The sequence below is a fragment of the Ruditapes philippinarum genome, unplaced genomic scaffold (assembly GCF_026571515.1).
Source record: "Ruditapes philippinarum isolate M1 unplaced genomic scaffold, ASM2657151v2 ctg715_1_1_1_1, whole genome shotgun sequence".
Taxonomy (NCBI): Eukaryota; Metazoa; Mollusca; class Bivalvia; order Venerida; family Veneridae; genus Ruditapes; species Ruditapes philippinarum.
The window spans coordinates 207,305-233,109 of NW_026863024.1; the positions used below are offsets into that span (position 1 = coordinate 207,305).

Below are 25,805 nucleotides of genomic sequence, written 5' to 3' on the forward strand. Positions count from 1 at the left end.
GTATATAAATGTACCTTATAATATGTATATAAATGTCTACATTTATATACATATTATAAGGTTATGACTAAAATCTCATTTTAAGGTCACTATCAAGCAGTATATACCATCCAAACACTGTGTGGCCCCCCCTGTGCAAAATGCGGCATAAACAAGCCGCCCCGCCCCCACCCCCGAATTGTAAATTTCACAGTCGTTTAGTTTTACGACGCCGGTTATGGCGGCCAAAACAAAATGCGAAACCATTTCATCTTTAAGAAAATCAATTCGCAAAGCCAGTATATCAAAGAGCGAATTAGAAACATCCGAATTTTTGGTAAACTATTTTACTTTTCTTATATACACCCCCTTATTTAACTTAGTCAAATTTTAGGACCGATCGGCCGACTTTTGTATGAAATTGGTAGCAAAAAAGACGTTTCGGCCCCAAACCAAATCGGCCAAATGTAAAAATCGGTGAAAAGAATAATCGTTCCTTTTCCCACGAGAAACTCCGGCCTGTTTAATGATATGAATTAAGGCAACGCCTATGAATGCGAAAGTCAGTAAAATAATCATTCGTTTTTTATTTTATATTTTCTGTTTTTAAGGTGTCATCACAGGTATATATACCATATATACAACAGATAGGAAGTTCCCAAAGATTTCGAGTCATTTTGGCCCCAAGACGTATCGGCCCCAAAGTATGCAAGACGTTTCGGCCCTTTACCAAATCGGCCCCATATTTAGTTAAGATCAAGTCTTACCTTAATGCGTTTTATACCAGAATTTTAATTTCAAGAATAAAAGGAATGAGGAGAATTAATTGAATAATTAAATTATTATTTTTAATTGAATGAGACTAAAATAGTAGTAATCAAAACAAACAGAGCAAAATTTTAAGATAAAACAAACAATACATTGTAAACAGACATTTTTTATATAAAAAAAACAAACCTTTTTTACAATAAAAGTAATAGATTTTCAATCAGAGCATAATATTATAACTAACGGCTAATAAGCAATACGCTATATTAATAATTAATTTGTTAACCTTGAAAAAAAAAAACATATATCTAAAGTGTTGGCTAAAGATTAAAAGAGATCAAAAGATAATGATTTTTGAAGTATGTTTGTAATTAATTTTGTTAATCAAAAAGTTTTTGCATTTGTCAGCTGTCTTATAAATTAAAGATTAAGTGTCTTTATTTAGGTGTATTAATGTTACACCTTGAAAAAAAGCATTTATCTTAATAGTGATTGATAGATCTATTATGGATTATCAATTAAGGTATTAGGACCCTAATGGGCACTATCAGGAACTAAAGAATTGACATCATAGGTCAGATGTATACCTTACAGTACACCTGTATGCAAAATTTAAACAAAGTTTACCGTACAGAAATCAAGTTATGGCCACTTTTCTGAACTCAAGCTAGGATGTTATGAGGGCCCTTTTTTAGAAATGAGGAACCTTTAAATAATCTGCAATAACATTCTAATGAAAAATTTTTCCCATGAATTTTTGGTAAGAAACAAATAGTACCATTCAGCTAACAATCCACATAAGCAAAATTATAGTTTCTACTTAAAATTTATGAAATCTGTATAAAAATGTTACCCTACCCCACCCATTTTTACCTCATGTCTGACCATTTTTCTACTTTAGGAGCCTAAATAAAAAAATTCTTAAAATTTACCCAAATGAGTGCCTGTTTTCAAAGTTTCCCTAAATTTTTAAAAAAGTATATTGGTTGATCTTGTAAAAAATGAAATACTTTTACCGTCTAGTTTTGATTATATTACACTTTGAAATTATCAGGTACCATATTTATTACTAGATCTAGCATAATTTAGCCAATAAATACCTATATAAATTAAAAATTCAAAATTAAACACTTTTTTCTTTCCATATGGGACATGAGGGATACATAAATAATGTTAAAAGAAAAAAAGAAAGAAAAAAAAAGTTTACCCTTCTGGGGATTGAACCCATGGCCCTCATTTTCAATGTAGTTAACAGTAATTCTAGCCTATTTGAATACTCTTCAAAGCAGAGGTAATGCATTAGGGTGCTAATACCTTAAGGATTAAAATGTCACAGTGTTTGTGTGCCATCAATCAATCAATATACTACAATTTTTAATGATTTTAAGAAAAAAAATTCCTTTTATAAATACTTAGATAAAACTGCAATAATAAAGGACCAAAATGTCTCCCGGAAAAGGGCTGAAACGTCTAGGGACCAATTTTTGCCCAAGGGCCGATTTGGTTTGGGGCAGAAACGTCCTGTTTGCGCTCCCAAAATATACGATAGTCAGATTCAGACCAACAATCTTTTGAGCATTTTGGTGATAATCGGGTTTTCCCGCCAGTCTTTGATTTTTGCGCTCTTGTTAAACTTTGGCAATATCTGTGAATTATTGTTTACAAAATTAGTAAACTATGTACGTGACTAAATATACATGAGATGAACAGCATCTTGAAATTCTAGCCTACTATTTGTTTAATTTAGAGGCGACCTGGTCTAAGTCTTTAAAATACTACATCATAGCAGGGTCTTTCAAATAGAATGGTCTGGAGACAGACCAATTTTACGAAAAATGCTGTGACTGCTGTCTCGGTTGAGTCACGTGATTGGGTTATCTACCGACAGTGATATATGGCATGGCACATCGATCATCATTCAAAAATCAAATTATAAGATAATGCTTTGTTAAATCAATCAAAAAATTACTAAAAACTAACTCTGTATCAGTTTTTACTTTAAAAGTAACAATTTCAAAGATTTGCAATGAAATTAGAAATTTTTTGTTCCCGGTGTCAAGGTAAAAATCTACTGCTCTGTTTGAAAATAGGTCCGAGTTCCATGAGCTTTTCCAAATTTATGCATTGTTCAATGACAAAATAGAAATTGATTTTACAGAGAAAAGATGTTATTAAATCGTATCATGTAAAAATATTATAATATTTCACGATTTTATTTGCAAATATTTGATGTTTAATTTGGTGCATTTTCAAAATGGCGCCGATTACCGACAAATATTCTGAACAAACAATCTATCTTTTTTAACAAAGATGACTTTAAAAACATCATTTCCTGAAATATTTATCCTTTTTTCAAAACTTAAAAGATTTTTAATTAACATCATGTCGTTAAAATTTTCATTTTTGCTCTTGTATTTAATATTCGCCCTTTTCTTGAACTCTTATATAATTTGCTTATATCAAACTATACCGATTTATACCGAGACATGTTTAATTGTAGCGAGAAGGGTTTACATAGCGTGTTTCCAGACCATTCTATTTGAAAGACCCTGATCATAGAGGTGATATTGGTTAAAAAGAGGTATTAATGACAATCTTAATTAATGATGACATAGGTATGAAACTGAAAAGCAAAGTCATATAGAAAGGAGATACAACTGTAAGGTTAGGCAAGCTCATGAAAGAAGCACAGTACACCATCAATCTAGACCAAGACCGGGTGATTTCTGTACCTTTTGGCATTTCATTCACTGATTTAGGCTTTCTTTTAGCCAGTTTTGGTTCATGGTCAAATTGTTATCATAGAATTATGTTAACAAGAGTAAACTGTCAAAGATTCTACTGAATAAGTTAAGATATTAGGGAAAGGAATACTAATAATGCCAGATTTCATCAGATATTATGTCAATAAACAAATACATGACATGTTTAGGGCAACTTTTACATTTTACATTAAAAAGTGCAATGTACAATCTTATTATTTAATACTTTAAACCTTTGTAATTTGATTCCAAGATATTGTTGTTGTGTTTTTATCTCTTTGACATTTGTAAAAATCTAATTTGAAAAAACAAAACAAAAAAGAAACAGAAGAAATTTTTACTTTTTCAACATAATTATTGTTACAATGTACAATATTACAGCACTGGAAGGTCAAAAGTCACCTCTATTTACTTCTATAAGTAATTCTAGTTTTCTTATTTACAGATAATTGCAGTGCACAGATATTTAAATGACCCTAAGCATGTGTCTCAGATTGGGGTCATTGGTGGTCAAGGTCAGTTACTGGATGTTATACAGATCACATTGGTTGACACTACACATAAGATGAGGGCCATATTGTCTCCTCAGTTAAACAAACTGGTGCAGACTTGTAAGGTATAAATTCAGATTTAATCTTTAGCTTGTTTGTTTCAAATAAAAAGTATAGCTATTATTATTGCTGCATTTTCCTTGTCATCGTTGTTCTAAAACTTAAATGTAGCCCTTTTCTAAAACAACCTTAAAGGTATCAATACTTAACTTCATAAAAATCATGATAAGATTTAGTTGTAGACAAGAAGCATAATTCAATTTTCTCCTGCTGCAGCTCTGGAAATGTCCATCTTTCAGTCTTGACAAAACCATTTCTACATCTAAACTGACTGAATAGCAAACAGAGCTGACTAATATCAGATGGATTGGCACAAATATATCAGCTTATGGTATCTTTGTCTGCGCTTGTCACATAGATAGAATAAGTTGCTGCTAGCAGAGTTAATCTGGGGAAATTTTAAGGATACAACAATCATTTGCTCCAGTAATGTTATATTTTATGAATACTTTGAATATTTTTTACAGCTGCAAGCCGGTCACACAGTGAGGTTAAAGAAATGTCGGCTACATTTTGACGAGACTGATCTGTCTGGTAGTAATGTTGTCATTGTGGAAGAGGTTCAGGTCACTGGTTTTAAGGAGCTCGAAGATCCTTCAGGTATACTAGTATTTGATGTAAAAAGTGTTTCTTTTATATTCTTGTTAAGTCTTTGAAAGATGTGTTATTTAATGATGTCATTTAATAAATCCATTGCTTCTGATGGTGTTGAACAAAGGGAATCAAAAAGGCATTTATGGCATGCCCATGCAGCTTTAACAACTCCATAAAAATAATATGGCACAGCCGTGCATATAAATATTTTGATGTGACATCATTTTACATTATAAGTACATGGCGTAAAACCATGCTAAATGTTATCATTACACTGTAGGTACATCAATGAAAAACGTTATTTTATTTGAAAAATAGATCATATTAAGGATGTTATAAATAAAATGTTATATTTATGAAGGTTCATGGAATGCCATTTTTGTGAAGATTCATTACTAAGAATTGAACCTACACTCATTCGATATCCTTAATTCTCCTTGGAACAATGTCATAGTGCTACCCTAATAGTGCTTTAAAACAAAAAGTAGTGCTATAACACAAAAAGTAGTGCTATAACACAAAAAGTAGTGCTTTAAAACAAAATCGCTTCATCAACATGCCACCAGTCCATTCATATGTGTAGATTGCTAACAAAATATGCATATGTATATTTAAATGTACAGACTGAACTGTGTATACTATATGTCATTCTTGTGTAATATAAAATCTTTTGTACACAAAAATTCAACAGAGTTAAGCAGTTTACAATGGTGTGAAGACAGTGGGTATTTAGAACAGATGTATATTCCTATGACATCATCAAGAGGGTATTTTACCAGTGTTTGGTCTACAATGGAAATGTATGGACCTATCTGGAAAACTACAGGTGACGATGCTTTCTTAGATTTTGTTTCATATCTGTAGAAAAGTATGTTGAATAAATGATATCTGGTAACCTAGACAGGCCAGTTTTTATCTCATTTATACTTGCTTTGTAAACAGCTCTGTTCCCATTGCAGAAAATGCCTTTTTTTTCTAAAATGGAATCCAAAACTTTCAAGTTACTATATAAAAATCCATAATTTGGTTATTATTTTTCCAAATTAACATAATTTTACGACTCAAAATGGCTTGACAGATACAATTTACATATTCACATAGGGTTTTAAGTAAAGGTTAAGCTGTGAGGTCAAATGATCATTTTAAATGTACATTCCTTATTTGATCCTTATAAAGATCCTGTAACACAAATTTTTTATGGTTTTATATCATAAATTTGATGCTCAAATTAAAATTTATCAATTTTGTAAGTTCCAAAAAGCATAACTTATACAGATATTACCGAATTTAACATTTCATGTAAAGAAAGGGAGGTAGTAAAAAAAAAATTTTATAAGGTCTGAGTAAAATTTAAATTTTACAATAAGAAATGAATGCATATATTTTAATTAATATTTGATTGAGCAAGATAGTTGTACTCTTTAAAATGTCATACAAATAAATTTTTGCAGGAAAGTTGTCCCATTTTTAAAGCCAAATTTCATTATCTTTTGTTGAATCCATTCTGTCACATGCTAGACTTGGTTATTTTGCAGCAACTGTTTGGTCTTTTTTTTCAAGCTTGTTACTTCCATCTGCTGTTACGGTAATAAACCTTTATTAGTAATATTACTATTCTGAATTATAAACTTTATCTATTCAAAAGTGCCTGCTGTGACTAAGCTATGTGATACAAAAATACAGGATATCTACAGCATTAAAGACTTGGCCAAGAAATGGAGCACAGTGAAAATAGCTAACCCCGTGTTGATGGTGAAAGTCTTGCTAAAATCTCGGATGATTCACTACGCCAAACCTGGAAAGAATGATAAATGGCCATTCCAGGTAAGAAAATAAGAGGGAATTATGAGACTTTAATGCTTTATACATATATCGATACTAAGTGTAATATGAAGTGCTTCAGTGGCTGAGAGGCCAATTTGATGACTCATGACCATTTTGGCCACTGGTAGGTGAGTGTGATTTTTGTAAACAACAAACTTATTTTCCATTACAGGGAGAAATCCAACAAGTTTTGTGTAAAGAAAAGTTTTGTGTAAAGAAAACATTCAATGTTCAACAAATATATGTATGAAGTTCTTATGTAAAATTAATTACATTTGTACATTGAGAGCTATCTGAAACAATAACAAATCTATGCCACCAATATAAAGGGGAGGGGTGTCCTCATGTTAAAGGTATCCCCCTCTGAACCCAGGGATAGGGGGTTTGATCCTGTTTTCCTCATATTACACCTGTTCCGGTTAATTTCGGGAATTGAACTCAAGAGTTTTCAAGTTAGTTTCAAACTTTAATCACAATCGAGCTGAAAACAAATACTTCTATATTTAAAGTCTTTTACACAAATTTAGTAGGATAAGGGTTCATAGTGGTTATGCATACATGTACTGTTTCAGGCACATCTGCTGATTGGGGACAAAACTGGGGCTTGTACAGCAGTTCTGTGGAATGCCATGTGTCCAAGATTTTATTTCAGGTAAGTTAAATGAACTGAAACTGAAAAAAAAAGCTAAATTGCTATAAGATGATCAGATTTTTTCTTCTTCAGTATAATGAACAAGAATTTTTGATTAATTTAAAGAAAATAATGCTCTTCATTATGTTACTGAGCACTTTTTGTCTTTCTTGCTTACTAAAGATAATTATTATCAATTTCATGTATGTAAAAAAAATGTAAATGTTACATCATATTAAAGAAACTCCACTGAGGTCCAATAGACTAAAATCATAAAATTTGAAATACTTTTATAAAATCCACTGCATGGTATACTTAAATGAAAAACTTTGCAATAGATATTATAAAGATATACTTGGTATTAAATTGACAATCAATTTCTATGTGATTTTTGGGTTGATTTGAGCGAAAAGTGTTTAATTTTGGGTCAAATTTACTATAATATTGATTATTCCTGGAAAATGGAGTGAGTGCATTATCTGAAATTTTGAATGTAAGTTATTGGTCCATACCTACATCCAGTAATACAAAAATCAAATCTTGAAAAAGTATTTTCAGTCCCTATATGTCAAAAAATAACACATTGGAGTCCCTTTAAGGTAAACACTTTTAAAAAAATAAAAAGTTATTTTATTTGAATGTCCTCATTATATTATTCAGCATTAAAGAAGGAACTGTATTATTACTCAAGAAGTTTACAGTAAAGAAGAGTTTCCAATCTCAACCCAGGTTCAAACCCCGGCTACAGAACACCCAGTTCTTTGACATAGACATCAACCTGAACAGTCATCATCCTGAGTCGGAAGTTCGAGTCTTCGATAATGCGTCTATACCTGATGAGATAGAGTTACCTCCCCTGCAGTACAACTTTATTACAAGAAAGCAAGCAGGGTAGTTATATTTAAGTTAATCAGACACTGTTATGGTCTTATTTGAAAATTCTGCTGGCAGGGAAAGAAATTTGGGTGACTCTACTTGAAATAATTCAAAGTTCCTATAAAACAGAGGAGATCTTTAAAACAGGATTTGTAATACCAAACTGATTCATAATTGATAAAGGAAAACAATTTTTACTGTTGACTAATGATAAATCTGAATGTTTTTGGGAATGATGTAAATATGTGCATCTTGTTTTTTCATAAACCAGTGTTAGGGTCTTTTCCAAGTACTACAATCTCATGATTTTTAGCTCGACTTTTCTATGAAAAGGGGAGCTATCCTACTCGCCCCGGCGTCGGCGTCACACCTTGGTTAAGTTTTTCGTACCACCCCACTTTATTTCAGAAGTATTACAAGTATGGCTTTGAAACTTACCATACTTGTTCACCATCATAACCTCCATCTACAGACAAGAGTACATAACTCTGTCAAGGTTTTTGACAGAATTATGGCCCTTTTTTGACTTAGAAAGTGTATTGAGCTTGGTTAAGTTTTTTGTACCACCTCACTTTATTTCAAAACCATTGGAGGTATTGCTTTGAAACTGACCATACTTGTTTACCATCACGACCTTCATCAACAGACAAGAGGACATAACTCTGTCAAGGTTTTTGACAGAATTATGCCCCTTTTTGACTTAGAAAATACATTGAATATGGGTAAAATCCACTTATTGCCTTAACCCTTTGAGATATTGCTTTGAAACTTTTAATGCTATTTCACATCATTACCCCATCTGTACGCAAGAGAAGGTAACTCTGTCAAGGATTTGTTTTTAAAAATTAAGGCCTTTTATCGACTTAGAATCTTGGTTAAGTTTTTAGTACCAGTCCACTTTTTGACTGAACTGTTTGAGATATTAATTTGAAAGTTGGAATACTTGTTTACAATCATGATTCCCAAACATGTCCAGGAGAAGGTAATTCTGTCAAAGATTTTATTTGAATTATGGCCCTTAACTGTCAATGTTTTGTATTATAGGCAAGCACTAAAAAACTTAAAAAATCTAAAAAAATTCATTCCTATCCACTTGTTCACTTTACCATAAATTATGTCATATAAACATTGCTGTAATATTCAAGGGTATCAAACAACTAGTTCACTTTAAAAATACAGAGATTCTTGTATTGCCTTTTACTGCAAAAACTTTTTTTATTGGCAAGCAATAAAAAAGTCGAGCGCGCTGTCTTACGGACAGCTCTTGTTATGTTTAATTCTATTGTCTTGATTTAAAAGAAGAGCATTAAATAAAAGCATCAAAGGTTAATTTTGTAATTTCATTGGTTTATTTGTGAAATATGTAAAATATTTGTTTGAAGTTGTTTTGGTTTAAAAAAAAAAGGTGGCATTTCCAACTTAACTGACTTAGGAAAACATTTGGAAATTATCATTTCAAGTATAACAGGCACTAAAGTACCAATGTTCCCTTATGCTAGCTAGATAGCTTCTTCACTTGAAAGAATTCAATGTCCATAATGGGGTTTAAACTTACATTGTAGCTGGATAAATGAATCAGATTCATCAATTTAATCAATGGGTACATGTACAGTTTTCCACAATACATGTAAGTAATAAATCTATTTTGGTCATTATTATTTTTCAGATGTTTACCAAACAATTTTATATGTGATATAGCTGGGATAGTGTCATATGTTGGGAGATTTGAGAGAGAGCCAATGAATAGTGAGTTTTGTTTATATTTTTTTTCTTACCTCTAGATGATATAGTTTCACCAGTTGTTATGTATGACTTTAATCAAACCATACTGGGGTGAGCACCGTGTAATCAGTACAAATGGCTGCCTGGCAGTGCTTTATAATGTGATCATGCTCCTTGACTGAGAATATATATTCTTTTATAACTTAGTGATAATTTACTTAAGGGTGTCTGTGGCCAAGTGATTATGGTTGTTGAATTAAAATCACTTGACCCTCATCGTTGTGGGTTTGAATCCTGACAGAAACTTTGGATTCTTTCATCTAAGGAAGCTATCCAGCAAGCTTATGGAAAAACTGTGATTCTAAACAGGTATCCGTTTATGCCAGAAATAATACACAGAAGAGCACCTCACTTTTTCATCCACAAGTTGGCATATGACCTATACTATGTTAGTGTGACGTAAAACCTAACAAGAACCCGAAAAACAATGATTTACGTCATGTTCATCAGTCTGTCCATCCTACCAGATCATGCTTGTCTGGACCAAACTTTGTCTTTTTACCTGTGAGATAAAGGGGAAAAGGTTTTTCCCTATATTTCAATTTTCCTTATTTCTCAGTTTCGATCAGAGCTGCATTACTGGTACTGGTACTGGTACTGGAGTATGTACTGCAGCGATTTTGCAATTACTGGTACTGATACAAAATTACTCTTACAAAATTTTGCTACTACTGGTACTGGTACTGCATTACTGTCTTAAAAAGTGGTACTGCTACTGCATTACTAGGCAGTACTTTTGGTTTTGATAAAAATAGCATCAATCTTTCTCAAATCAAAGGGCTGCAAGCTCTGTGGTATTTTCTGATCTTTGCAATCTAAATCATACTGACTATCTGTATGTATTTTCCTATGTAAGTTTATTTTTATATACTATAATACATCTTACGCATCGACTGCGTTAAGATTTTTTTCTATAACAGTTTGAGATTGATACATATGGAATTTTGCATGACTAGAGTTGCATCAAAAATCATTTTTTATGACAGCCACACTTTATCCTTGCATATCGTGGCTACTTCCTTAAAAAAGACACTTAAAAAAAAAGTTGCCTCGACTAGGATTTGAACCTTAGGCCTCTCACACCCTAAACGAGCGCGATACCAGAGCGATACCCCTGCACCACGGTGAAGTAATACGTAATATGTAGCCTGAATAAAAACAAATACATTGTAATTTTAAATTGAGAATTTCCATTTTGTGTTTGTAATCCTTATCAATTTCGAGGTATTTTGTTCACGATAAACCTGTTTAACACTGATAAAAATAATTTAGCGAAATTCTTCTTGCCAAAACAGTCCGACATGTATATATTCCACTACTCGGCAGTCAGATTTATTTGTGTACTACGCCCTGGAGTATTCAGTAATCGACATAGCTAAAAATAACATTTTCATTGATTAAAATGATATTCATCCGCGAAATTTGTGATTGTAACCTCATATTTCTATTGACTAATCTGAACTTTCAATGCACTGTAATTCGTTAAATGCCTACATTAAAAATTATTCTGTCTTTTAAATTGCTGGTTTTTAAGTAGTTTTGAGTGAGAACTACTTTGCGTTGTTAGGTCTGTTAGGAAATTTTATGTTAGCTATGTATTTACTGATCTTGCGATCAGAAAATACAAAAATAAAGCTGTAAATTACATTATTTTATTTTTGTGAAAAAAGTAAGTTATCAAATCTATAGATAATTTGCTGCAATATTCCTTCAAATGTTAACATAGTATTCATCATAAAAAGCACCAAAGACTTTAAGTAAAAATTAAATTGAGATAAACAGACTCAATAACTCTTTACCCTAAAATATCCTTATTAAAATCTTTTATTACTTTGTATTTACTAGTAAAAGAGCAAAATAATCACTAATTAATTGCTTCTATTCTAAATAATCCTATTTCAAGTGATATTGTTAGCACCATAAAAAGTTGTTATTTACTTTGGTATAAATTGAACAGAGGTGTGAAGGTGTGAAAGGCAACAAAAGACTGTTGTGTTTTAAATGAAAGATGATTGCATTGTATTACAGTTGACTGGTTACTAAACAATAAGATATGACATGAATATATGTTGTAAATATTGTTTGTAAAAAGTATGTTAAAACTATAAAGTTGTAAAAATGTTATGTTAACTTTAAAGTAAATTATGATTTTATTTCTTTGCTGAATAATATTTGCAATTATTTGTTTGACACTGTGTATTTATTCAAACTTTGATGAATATATAAAAGTAATGGTACTGCTACTTAATTACTTCACCAAAAAAAGTACTGGTACTGCAGTACCGAGCTAAAATCTAGTACTGGTACTGGTATTAATGGTACTGCATAATTTGCCAAGTACTGGTACTTAAGTACTACACCCTTAGTACTGATGCAGCTCTGGTTTCGATATTAACCTTTAACCTGCTGGTACTGGAAGTAATCAGCCTGGCGAGTGTTCCACTAACATTCTGTAAGTTTTACGTAAATTTGGACTTGGGCAAAACTTAAATGTACATTAATTGCGTTTCACTAAACAGAACCTGTATATTATGCCAGTAATAAACTGAACGTAACTTTACCTTTAAACCAACGCAAATGCGTAGCTAAGAAAGTTTAGTTTTAACTTAAAATGGACTGTTCTATATTCAGAGGGTTAATAGTAAATCAGAATTTATGGATTTTCATTACTTATTATATGTTCAGTAACAAATTACAGGTTAAATGTAAAGTGTTTAAAAAAAAATATCCTATTCCCAAAAAGTTGTTTAAAATGTTGGGACATAATTTAATATAATTTTCTGTATTATAAGCAGATAAATTTGGTGTAGATAGCGGTGGATTCTGGGTAAGAAGATGGATACAGTTGATTGACGCGTCCAGTTCTAAACCATTCTATCTTCAAATATACAAGATTGCAGAGGTAGGGTATTTATCCATGGTATCCCATTTAGATTATAACTCTTTTGACACTGCTTGGTATAAGGAAATTGACAAAAGAAGTTTGGTAAAGTGGTGTTATGACTTTTATTTTATCAAGATTGATTGATAGATCAGTGTTGATTTATCAATCCTTTGAGTGACAGCAGTGATTACATAAGAGCTATACCAGTAGTATATTGGCATTTTAGCCTCAATATTGGGCGATACTTGTGTCAACAGATTAATTTAGCAAGCGATAATTGTGCTTGTTGAGTTTCTTAACTATCATTGCAACTGCACATGTAATGTATATTCTGATAATGAAATGGGACAATTGGTCATAATTGTCCCGATAACAACAAAGCTATGGAACAAGTATAAATGCTTGCACATTCCATGAAATAGTCTCTTAAAAGATGCAAATGCTTGCCTGTAGTTATTACAGAAATGAAAAATGCATGCTAGTCTCTTTGTATCCAATTAAATTTCATTATTTGATTTATTCCAATGTTATTCTGTTGTAACATAAACAGTACTAAGAACTGTGAGTAATCTGTGACAGTGGTTCAGATTTTATTCTGTTTCAGGGTATGACAAATTTAGATATACATCCTGGTGTAAAATTAGTATGTTCACATGTTAGACTGGTTCAGAATTTAGATCATCTTTCAACTTCTCATACAAGTAGACTGGTTTTTCTTACTACCACTGCTGAATCTCAGGTAAATAGAATGGTTTTCTATATATCATTTTACTGTGACAAATGAATGGACGGGCATGTGTTATGATGAAATGAAAAATAAACTGTCAATGCAATCAGTGTCCCCTGTTGTTTCAGATATTTAATAACTGATTAATTTATCTGTAATTTATGAAACAGTTTAGTTTATCAAGGTAACATTAATTTACTAGGACATGTAGGTCTAAAGTATCACATTTAAAACTAAAGTATTACGTTTAAAACAAAATCCTTTTTATGCCCCCGCCATGTAATGGCCGGGGCATATAGTGTTACCCTGTTCCGTCCTTCCGTCATTCCGTCCTTCCGTCATTCCGTCATTCTGTCATTCCGTCATCATCAGTTTCCGTTCATTATCTTAGTAAGGGTTGCACATATTCAACTCAAATTTGACATATGGATATGTCATGAGAAAATACAGGTCAAGTTCGAATTTGGTCATGGTTTGATGATTTTTGGCAGAGTTATGCCCCTTTTACTTTGAAAATAATATGAAATTTTCAGTTTCCGTTCATTATCTCCCCAACCGTACAACACATTCAACTCAAATTTGACACATGGATATGTCATGAAACAATTCAGGTCAAGTTCGAATTTGGTCATGGTTCGATGATTTTTGGTAGAGTTATGCCCCTTTTACTTTGAAAATAATATGAAATTTTCAGTTTCCGTTCATTATCTCCCCAACGGTACAAAATATTCAACTCAAATTTGACATATTGATATGTCATGAGAAAATACAGGTCAAGTTCGAATTTGGTCATGGTTCGATGATTTTTGGCAGAGTTATGCCCCTTTTACTTTGAAAATAATATGAAATTTTCAGTTTCCGTTCATTATCTCCACAACAGTACAACACATTCAACTCAAATTTGACATATGGATATGTCATGAGAAAATACAGGTCAAGTTCGAATTTTGTCATGGTTCGATGATTTTTGGCAGAGTAATGCCCCTTTTACTTAAAAATAATATGAAATTTTCAGTTTCCGTTCATTATCTCCCCAACGGTACAACATTTTCAACTCAAATTTGACATATGGATATGTCATGAGAAAATACAGGTTAAGTTTGAATTTGGTCATGGTTTGATGATTTTTGGCAGAGTTATGCTCCTTTTACTTTGAAAATAATATGAAATTTTCAGTTTCTGTTTATTATATCCTCAACAGTACAACACATTCAACTCAAATTTGACATATGGATATGTTTTTGGAATGCCCAGGCCCAGTTCTAATTTGTTCATTGTTCAATGATTTTTGGCAGAGTAATGCCCCTTTCACTTTGAAATTAATATGAAATTTACAGTTTCTGTTCATTATCTACCCAACAGTGTTACATATTCAACTCAAATTTGACATATGAATATGTCAAAGGAATGGGCAGGTCAAGTTGGAATTTGGTCATGGTTCGATGATTTTTTTGGCAGAGTTATGTCCCTTTCACTGAAAATAATATAGATACATCTTAGGAATAAGCAGTTTAAGTTTGAATTTGGTCGTGGTTCAATGATTTTCGACAAACTTATCTTTCTTGAATATTGGAAAAATTTTGAACTTTCAGTTTCAGCACTCATACTTTTGTGGAAATATATGTAGCCATTATTTTGGCTACAAATATGAAATATGCTATTTTCAAAAGGTTAAGACTGAATAATTTCAGTGCCTTGAACATTGTATGGAAATGGTTTGTGTTAACATTGAAAAGTTTTAAGGGCTTTGAACTTAAAATGAAAACAATAATTTGTGCAAACAAATTTGGAACTAAATATTATAACATCTGAAATTTTGGCTGCATGCGGGGGCATCCGTGGCATGATGACACATTTCTAGTTAAATATGTACAGATACAGATTATTTCAATATTTATACGTTTGATAAAAAGAAAATGAGCTCATATTAATGTGACATTCAGATAAGTTTGTTGAATGAAGAGCTTTATGAAGAGTTAAAGGAGAAACCTGTAATAAAGAGGTTATGGAAATGGGCCGCAGCACAAGAATGCAAGAATCGGCTAGCTGTGTCAAGTGTTGGTGGCTATATTAATTTTCCACCTCTACCAGACACAATCGACTCAATAAAAACTTGTCTAAAAGACACACAGGTGAGTAAGTTCATGGTATTTGCCTTTAAGAAATTCAATAAAAACTTGTCTAAAAGACACATAGGTATGTAAGTTGCTTATGATATTTGCCTTTTTGAAAGTTTCTGAAATGTAACTTTGGCATGTAGTGTCTTTTGTAAGGTTTTTGTACAGTTTGTTTTCTGTTTGATTCAATAGGATACTGTTGAAATTTTTAAATTTACTGACAACATAATATATGATAGGAAAAGATATTTGTTGCAGTCATGTACATGTATTTATAAATGTACATACAGTACAGTAAACTCCACTTATAACTGTATCGCTTATAATGATATACCACTTATTATGATGCTGCTGTGGATGTCCTGACTTGTTTTCAAATTGGTTGCATCTCGAATATAATGATATTGGGATGTAATGATATTATTTTGACGGTCCCCCGAATATCATTATAAGCGGAGATTACTGTATTTGTCATTAGGATGTATTTATGGCAGCTTGAAAAATCTTTGATTTTAAGGATTGATTTTGCATGTAAATTTCTTGATATGCAAGTGCAAAAGTTAAAATATAATTACTTCGTAAAATTTTGACATTAGATAGTCTGAAATTTTAGTTTGAAATTTTTTTAGCACCAGCCATTATTATCCCCCGCCGAAAAGGCGGCGGGGGATATAGAAATAGTCTCCGTCCGTCCGACCTTCCGTCCGACATTTTTGTCCGGAGCATATCTCTGAAAGTATTTGAGTAATCAACTTGAAACTTCATAGGTGGATAGACCTCATTGAGGAGGAGTGCAGTGCACAAGAATGATAACTCTACCCTGCATTTTGAGTTATTGCCCTTTGTTATTTTTCAAAATTGATTTTTGTCCAGAGCATAACTCAAAAAGCCTATGAGATATCAACATGAAACTTCATAGGTGCATAGATCTCACTCAGGAGGTGTGCAGTGCACAAGAATGATAACTCTACCTTTCATAATTTTTGAGTTATTGCCCTTTGTTATTTTTCATACTTAATTTTTCACCTGAGTGGAGCATAACTCAAAAAGTGTTTGACATATCAACATGAAATGTCATAGGTGGATAGATCTTATTGAGGAGGAATGTTGTGCGCAAGAATGATAACTCTTCCCTGAACAATTTTTGAGTTATTGCCCTTTGTTCTTTTTCATGCTATTTTGTCCGAAGCTTATCTCAAAAAGTATTTGAGGTATCAACTTGAAACTTCATAGGTGGATGGATCTCATTGAGGAGGAGTGCAGTGCACAAGAATGATAACTCTACCCTGCATATTTTTTGAGTTATTGCCCTTTGTTATTTTTTAAAATTAATTTTTGTCCAGAGCATAACTCAAAAAGCCTTTGAGATATCAAAATGAAACTTCATAGGTGCATAGATCTCACTCAGGAGGTGTGCAGTGCACAAGAATGATAACTCTACCTTTCATAATTTTTGAGTTATTGCCCTTTATTATTTTTCATACCTAATTTTTCACCCGAGTGGAGCATAACTCAAAGTGTTTGAGATGTCAACATGAAATGTCATAGGTGGATAGATTTTATTGAGGAGGAATGCTGTGCACTAGAATGATAACTCTTCCCTGTACAATTTTTGAGTTATTGCCCTTTGTTCTTTTTCATACTACATGTATTTTGTCCGGAGCTTATCTCAAAAAGTATTTGAGGTATCAACTTGAAACTTCATAGGTGGATGTATCTCATTGAGGAAGAGTGCAGTGCACAAGAATGATAACTCTACCCTGCATAATTGTTTAGTTATTGCCCTTTTTTATTTTTCAAAATTAATTTTTGTCCAGAGCATAACTCAAAAGGCCTTTGAGATATCATTATGAAACTTCATAGGTGCATAGATCTAACTCAGGAGGTGTGCAGTGCACAAGAATGATAACTCTACCTTTTATAATTTTTGAGTTATTGCCCTTTGTTATTTTTCATACTTAATTTTTCAATTCAATTTTTTTCTCAAAAGTATTTGAGGTATCAACTTGAAACTTCATAGGTGGATAGATTTTACTGAGGAGAGATGCAGCACACAAGAATGATAACCTACCCTGCATTATTTTTCAGTTATTGCCCTTTGTTATTTTCAGCCATCAGTATTCACATAGGTTTCAAATCTGTAATCACTATAGCCATCAGTTTTCATTACCAAAAGACCTCTTAAAATGGAATTATTCTGCTGTACTACATATACATTCTTCCAATGAGAAAACACATTCGGCGGGGGATGGCCATGTTGACATGGCTCTTTTTGAACTATGTTTAGTATATTATGCTGTCATGTAACACACTAAAAAGCTGCTGTGAAAATACTTGTTGAATGGCAAGCATAGGCTAGACATGTGAATCCTCCCCCTTCCCCCCCCCCCCCCCCCAAAAAAAAAAAAAAAAAAAAAAAAACTTCAGCAAAATATTAGGAAAATACAGAAAATGAATAATTGAAATCTTTATTTTGTGACTTCTATTTTTTCCACAGTCAGTATTATGCAATTTAGTACCTGCATATATTATTAGATATAAAGATGTTTGACAGGTTATATGACTTTATATTAACAGTTGTTTGTAAATATTACCCAAGTTGAAAGGCTATTAAAAAGTGAAATCTAAATTTAGACTGTCATACTTTTCGTAAGTTTGAGCCAGTCACAATTTTTTTGAGCCAGTTTAATAAATATGTAGCCAATTTGCTTATTGCTCCTGCCAGTGCGAGCCCTGAATGAATAATACTACTTTATGAGGGAAAAATCTGAAATTAATTCATAAATCAACTGCAGCTCTGTATACAGGTAATATATATAATGTCATAATTGTCAACTGAAAAGCGATGTTACAAACATGCAGTATTATAATAAGCATTTTACAATATAGGTTGTTGTATTACAGCTTGTAGCTAGTGGTGACTGGGAGAATACATTTACAAGTTTTAATTTCCGGGAATACAGGCAGATCCTAGTACAGGCCACAATGGTCAAAGTCAAGTTCAACCTGGAACATTGTAATAGTCATATGACTAAAAAGAGTTCTCAGAAAAAGGTAGGCAAAGAAAGGCTCAATATTATTTTTTCAAATTACTTTTTTTATGTATATCAAAAAATGAAATGTCTGCAATGAATTTTGAATCTTTGTTAATGTTAACAAAGGCAGTAAAATATGAAGGGGGTGGTGGCATTGAAGGATATCATTTTGTTAACATTATCTTACTTTCGAATTATCTAAATGAAACTCACTGAAATTCAAATTATTACTTGCTATTGTTTACATGTGTATATATGTGTATGTATTAAAATTTATTTAGAAATTGGAAATCGTAAAATTGGTGGCCTGTTAATTTTTGTTCAATTGGGAATTTGATGGTAGTTTATGACATTTTTCAGCTACTAACATAAAAATTCTTAAGGCATACAGGGCTTTGAATTTTGCTATTTGTATGTAGTACACACTATATTTTACTATATTTGATTGTAAGAAATGATTTTTGTAAAGAAAAACAGACGTTGCCCATCATGGTGGATTTTTATGCCCCCCGCAATAAAATGGCAGGTGCATATAGTGTTACCCTGTTCCGTCATTCCGTCCTTCAATCATCATCAGTTTCCATTCATTGTCTTTGTAACGGTTGCACACATTCAACTCAAATATGTCATATGGATATATCATAAGAAAATACAGGTCATGTTTGAATTTGGTCTTGGTCCGATGATTTTTGACAGAGTTATATCCCTTGATGAAATTTTCAGTTCCCGTTCATTATCGCTCCAATGGTATTACAAATTCAACCCAAATTTGACATATGATATGTCAAAGGAATGCGCAGGTCAAGTTCAAATTTGGTCATGGTTCAATGATTTTTGGCAAAGTAATGCCCCTTTAACTTTGGAAAAAAAGGAAATTTTCAGTTTCCGTTCATTAACTCCCCAACAGTTGTATATATTCAATTCAAATTTAATTGTTTAATGATAGCTAACAGAGTTATCCCTCTTGAATTTTGAAAAAACTCAGAAATTTTTAGTTTCCATTCATTATCTCTCCAATGGTTGTACACATTCAACTCAAATTTGACATAAAGATACATCTTAGGAATAAACAGTTTAAGTTTGAATTTGGTCATGGTTTTGGACAAAGTTGTCTCTCTTGAATGTTGGAAAAATTTTGAATTTTCAGTTTTAGCACTTATACTTTCTGACTTTTGTAGCCATTATTTTTGCTACAAATATGCAATATACAATTTACATAAGGTTAACATTGAATAGTTTCAGTGCCTGAACTTTGTATAAAAATGGTTTGTGTTAACATTGAATAGTTTTAAGGGCTCTGAACTTAAAATGAAAAAAAAAGGTTTGTGCAAACAAATTTGGAACTAAATATTATAACATCTGATATTTTAGCTGCATGAGGGGGCATCCATGGCATGACGACACATTTTTTTATTACAAAATGTAGTAAATTACACTACATGAATAAATAGGGGAAGTAACCTGTTTGTACCATCTCATTGAATTAATTAATTTATTTAACTGATAATAACTGATTAATAAATGATTCAATTGATTATTAATCAATTCATCAATTACTAATTATTCATTTATAGGCAAAGTTAAGTGATGTAGAAATGACATTAGACCCAGATATATACCAGAACGAGCATAACATGATGTCTATAGGCAGTGGCCATCTTGATCGAGATATTTCCTTCCCAATTAAATATTCAGCTGACCTTTGGCAAGCACTAAGGTCATCACTGCAATTCCCTCATACAGAGCTAGTGGCAGGTCAGCAAACAGGAGGTACAGACATAGGTAAGAGATCGTTCATGTTCAGTGTACATGTATAAGGAAAAATGAGTTTGGTTAGGTTTTAGGTTATACACTGTATAGCCTAAGGGTCAAATGTCAAATTTTCCAGCTTTACTGGTGGAAAGAATTTTGTTTGCTTGCTGTTTCAGACATAATCTGGTACCTTAGCAGAAGCAAAGACATTACATCAGTTAAGAGGAAAAGCTTTTTTCTCTTTGAAAAAATTTTCAAAGAAACCTTTCTTGTTTGACAAACCCTTAACCCAAAACGGTTAGGAAAAAGTTTTTTCCCCGGTTTATTATAATCATCAGGCATTATTGTAGTTAGTCCTTCCTTGAAAGACTTCGCATTTTCTTTTTTGTTTACAGTTTTACGTTCATCGAAAAAGCGGATTTGACATAATATTATTATGTAAAAAATAACTTCAAATCTGTGGTTAATGTCTAAATATTAGGACTATAGTTTAGTGTGCATGAGTAAAACATTTTGCTGGATAACTTTCTTGTATTTTATTTCTGCCACTTCCACCTCTTCATGGAGCCCCCTTCCAAATTAGTGAGATTTACAGCGATTTAACATAAAAAGGGTAATTTTGAAGCCAAATATTGATAAATAAGGTTATACTTTTCTAAGTTACTCTTTTTATAATTTGTGCAAGATCTTAATAATGATGTAACAAAGACTTAGATATTAGCTCTAATCTTATTTATTATTTGGTTTACATGTACATGTATATTGTTGTTTTTTTTCAGGTGAGCATTGTATAAAGGTACCGTATATCAGTATAACTTGGGCTGGGTTAAACAGTCAAGTTCTCCTAACCTCACACCTACCAATAGTACATACTCTTCAAGATGACGCATCCTTTTTGAACATTCTGACTGGTGCCGCTTACTCAGATACTGAATCAAAAGCTGGGAACCAGTTTGGAAACATACAGCAGATTATGTCTACGGTGAAAGACTGTGCTGATAGACGGTTCCTGGTTGTGTTAGATTGTTACCAAGGTGACACAGAGAACACTGAGATTATGGTGAACAGAGCTGCCCTGACTGGTTCCTAAACTTGTGTCATAAGTTTCATTGATCCCTACTCTGACCTTTTATTGAATAACAACAGATTTAACCACAAACAATGACATGTGCCTTTTTGTTAACAAATAAGTTGTGGAAGAAAATTCTTATTGTAACCACTAATACGATAATTTAATTAGACAGGTCAGGAATCTATGCATTGCTAATTGAGGATTAGCATTTTTAGCTGAACATGTTTTTTTTGTGGGAGGAAATGTTGAGCTTTTTCTTCTGCTCTTAAGATGGCAACAGTATTGGTTAACTATTTGTGAAAACTCATATTCTGTCAATGTATCATTTTAAAGTTTGAAAACTTGCACAATATAAACATAATGTCAACATATAAAGAACCAATTTCAAAAGAGCATGTAATCCAAAAATTCATTTTAGTACAGTTATGCCCCTTTTACAGTGTGAAATATTTTTTGAGTGTTGGTTATCTTTCATGTTATGGTCAATGATTTCAATACAATCAAAACTATTGCTTATTTGCTTGAAATGCTTATTTATTATGTTTAAGCTCAGTTGAAATCATAGGCAGATAACTGTCGTATGTTAGGGGCGTCCGTGGCTGAGTGGTTAAGGTCCTTGGCTTCAAACCTCACCGCTTTTGGTTTTGAATCCCAAGAGGGATTTTGGATTCTTTCATGTGAGGAAGCTATCCAGCTAGCTTAAGGAACAATGGTGGTTCTACTCAGGTGCCCATTTGTGCCTAAAATAATGCCCGGAAGGGCCCCTGAGGTCTTCCTTCACCAGTAAAGGTGGAACGTCACCATATGACCTATACTGTGTCGGTGTGATATACCAAATCAAACATGTTATTTCTAAATTATCTCCCTTTTTTCAACTGAAAAGATTTGTTTTTTTACATTACTTCCCACTGAGAATAGTGAAGTGGATGGCTTCTTGCAATATTTTTATTGACATTTTTGTCATCTTGTTTTTAAGGGATGAAAAAACATGGATAAAGCATAAAAAAAAATCCATGTTGATAGTTTTCTTTTAGCATATAATTATGTAGCATGTTAAATGTAATATTTTTATTATTCCCCGCCGAAAGGCGGCGGGCGATATTGAAATAGTCTCCGTCCGTCCTTCCGTCCGACATTTTTGTCCAGGGCATATCTCAAAAAGTATTTGACATGGAACTTCATAGGTCCATAGATCTCACTCAGGAGGTGTGCAGTGCAGAAGAATGATAACTCTACCTTTCATAATTTTTGAGTTATTGCCCTTTGTTATTTTTCATACCTAATTTTTCACCCGAGTGGAGTATAACTCAGAAGTGTATGAGATGTCAACATGAAATGTCTTAGGTGGATAGATCTTATTGAGGAGGAATTCTGTGCGCAAGAATGATAACTCTTCCCTTTATAATTTTTGAGTTATTGCCCTTTGTTCTTTTTCATACTATTTTTTGGGAGCTTATTGAGGTATCAACTTGAAGCCTCATAGGTGGATAGATTTTACTGAGGAGGTGCAGCACACAAGAATGATAACCTACTCTGCATTATTTTTCAGTTATTGCCCTTTGTTATTTTCAGCCATCAGTATTCACATAGGTTTCAAATCTGTTATCACTTCAGCCATCAGTTTTCATTACCAAAAGACCTCTTAAAATTGAATTATTCTGCTCTACTACATATACATTCTTCCAATGAGCAAACACATTCGGCGGGGGATGGCCATGTTGACATTGCTCTTGTTCCTTATTATTTTATTTTGCCAAAATATCAGAGACGTGTATCAGAATCAGCCAGAAAATGCTAAAATCAGCAACAAAAAAAGTTTGACTGGCCATTTATATATTTATTATCTAACATAATGATGTACAGTAAATATAATGAAACAAAATACTTAAAGCAGCACACCTCCAGAGTCATGCTAATTTTCATGAAAATTTTAAAAATGTATTTGAATGTATAATATTGTGAAGCAACCAAAAGGAAGCAATTTACACATTATCAATAGAACTTACAAACCACGAAAATTACCAAAAAGTTGTCAAAATATGCTTAAATAGCCTTTACTGCGTTAGTAACGCAGTACAAATATAGTTGTAAATACAAATGTACTCAAAAATCAGTCATTAATCGCACATAATATGTAAAATATTACTTGAATCTTAATTATTTTTATTTTTCCTTACATTTTAGTACATTTTTCTAAAGTTTGATTTTATTGAAATATTTTGACTCATCTGGAGGCATGTAGCTTTAAAGCTGCATTTTATAGATATGTAGAAATATTTTGACGTTTCATTTAAACCTAAGTACAGTGTGATAAACCTTTTACTTAACAGTATTGTTGTACATTGTGTTCAGCAAATATGATTTTTTAACAAATATCCCATGGTTAATGTACAAATTAAGCATGCTTATTTATTGTGCCCAATGCAGGCAGTCGAAAAGTCATATTGTTAAACTTTCAAAATACATGGCAAATGTGGTATTTTCTCATCAATCTGGATTTGCATATTATAGCTTCACTGTGCAGTGTACATCTGCTTTATAATGCGGAATTTATATACATGAACAGTTAAATTACAAAAAAAACCTTACGAAGCTGTTAATTTAAAGCCATGTTTGTTAATTTTCTGTTGATGTTCCAATGACCCATAGGCATAATTTCAAATGCAAACAGAAATTTTGATTTTGCTAAGATTTATGCATATAAAATGGACACCAAAACAAGAACAGTGTTATTAAGAAACAACATTTATGAATGAAATGAAGCTATTTGTTTATACGAAATTTTTAATAAGTCTTAAATGAAAGTTTATAGTGCATCAAAACAAGTACATATGTTGTGTCATGTAATAATAATTAAATTGCATGACATTTTGTGGAATATATATTTTTAATAAGTAGATCTATGTTATTTGGCATGAATATTGTTATTGTTTAATGTTAAGTTTATCTGCTAATAAAAGTACAAAAACAGAGTGGAACTTTTTTTCCTTTAAACAGTATTCAGTGATTTTTAGCTCGACTTTTTTTTTTTTTTTTTAAAGTAGAGGTATTGTTACAGTCATGTCGACGTTGCTGTTGCCTTTGCCATTGCTGTCCACAAACTTGTATGTTGATCATAACTTTTTAAGTTCTTGGTGTATACTTGGCCACAACAATTCTTGGGACAAGAACTTTGAGTAGACCAGACTAATCCTGACCTTCATCCATAAATGACCTTGACCTTCAAGGTTAAATGTCTAAATTTTGCTTGATTTTAACTGATTTTTCGCTATAAGTGGCTATAACTTTGCTATTTTTGAATGGATTGTCTTCAAACTTAAACATAATAATCCTTTAGGCTAGACCTTCAAGAAAACCAGACAGACATTGACCTTCACTCATAAATGACCTTGACTTTAAAGGTCAAATCATTGAAATTTTCAATTTTTTGCTGTAACTGGCTATAACTTTGTTATTTTTGAATGGATTGTCTTCATATTGTAACAGAACTTTCTTTAGGACAAGATCTTCATGTATATCAAACTCAAATTGACCTTGACTCTTTTATGATCTTAACCTTGAAGGTTAAATCATTGAATTTTCACTGATTTTTGCTATAATTGCTGTAACTTGGTGATCAGTCAATGGATTATCCTTATACTTTGACAAAACATAATTTTGGACAAGACCTTCTATAAGGTTGAATTGACCTTAACCTTGAGCTTTAAATGACCTTTACCCTCAAGGTCAAATTATTTAATTTTGGTTAAATTGTCATAATTTTGTTATTTATGTATGGAATTCATTTAAACTAGGACAAAACAAGACTTTCTACCAAATAAACATAACTTTGTTATTTATCAATGGATTTACTTCATATTGAGACACAACATCTTTAAGGTCAGGTCTCATGTATATTAAACTCTAATTGACCTTGACTCATGTATGACATTGACCCTGAAGTTTCAAATAGTTTTATTTTCACTTATTTTTGCTATAATTGGCTGTAACTTTGTAATTAATCAATGTTTTTGTTTTCATACCTAGACAAAACAACCTTTTGGAAGGTTAAAATGACTGACCTTAAGCTCTTAATGACCTTGACTTTCAAGGTCAAAGTATTGAATTTTGGTCAAGTTGTCATAATTTTGTTATTTATGTATGGATTTGATTCATATGTTGACAAAACAACACTTGTGATCAAACAGACTTGTGGAATAATTCAGATATGACTTTGACCTTTAAATTACCTTGACCGTCAAATGATTGATTTTTATTATATTTTCTTAACATTGTCATTTATTTATGGAAAGGATTCATACTTGGTCAAAACAACAAATGCGATTAGACAGACCTGTTAAAGTTTAAAAAAAGGAAAACTTATTTTTATTCTTTATTTTTTTATTTTTTTT

General features: G+C 32.0%; 1 protein-coding gene across 1 annotated transcript; it reads left to right on the forward strand.

The window, feature by feature from the left end:
- The first annotated feature begins 206 nt into the window (after positions 1-206).
- On the forward strand, positions 207-22,481 carry LOC132720914 (RPA-related protein RADX-like). The gene is made up of 14 exons (XM_060705147.1): positions 207-316; positions 3,955-4,125; positions 4,588-4,720; positions 5,406-5,540; positions 6,360-6,538; positions 7,111-7,190; positions 7,830-8,060; positions 9,712-9,791; positions 12,620-12,729; positions 13,316-13,450; positions 15,382-15,570; positions 18,460-18,609; positions 20,165-20,372; positions 21,122-22,481. Exons 1-14 carry the CDS (start codon positions 218-220, stop codon positions 21,430-21,432), a joined length of 2,211 nt encoding a protein of 736 aa, XP_060561130.1. The 5' UTR covers positions 207-217; the 3' UTR covers positions 21,433-22,481.
- The last annotated feature ends 3,324 nt before the right edge of the window (positions 22,482-25,805 follow it).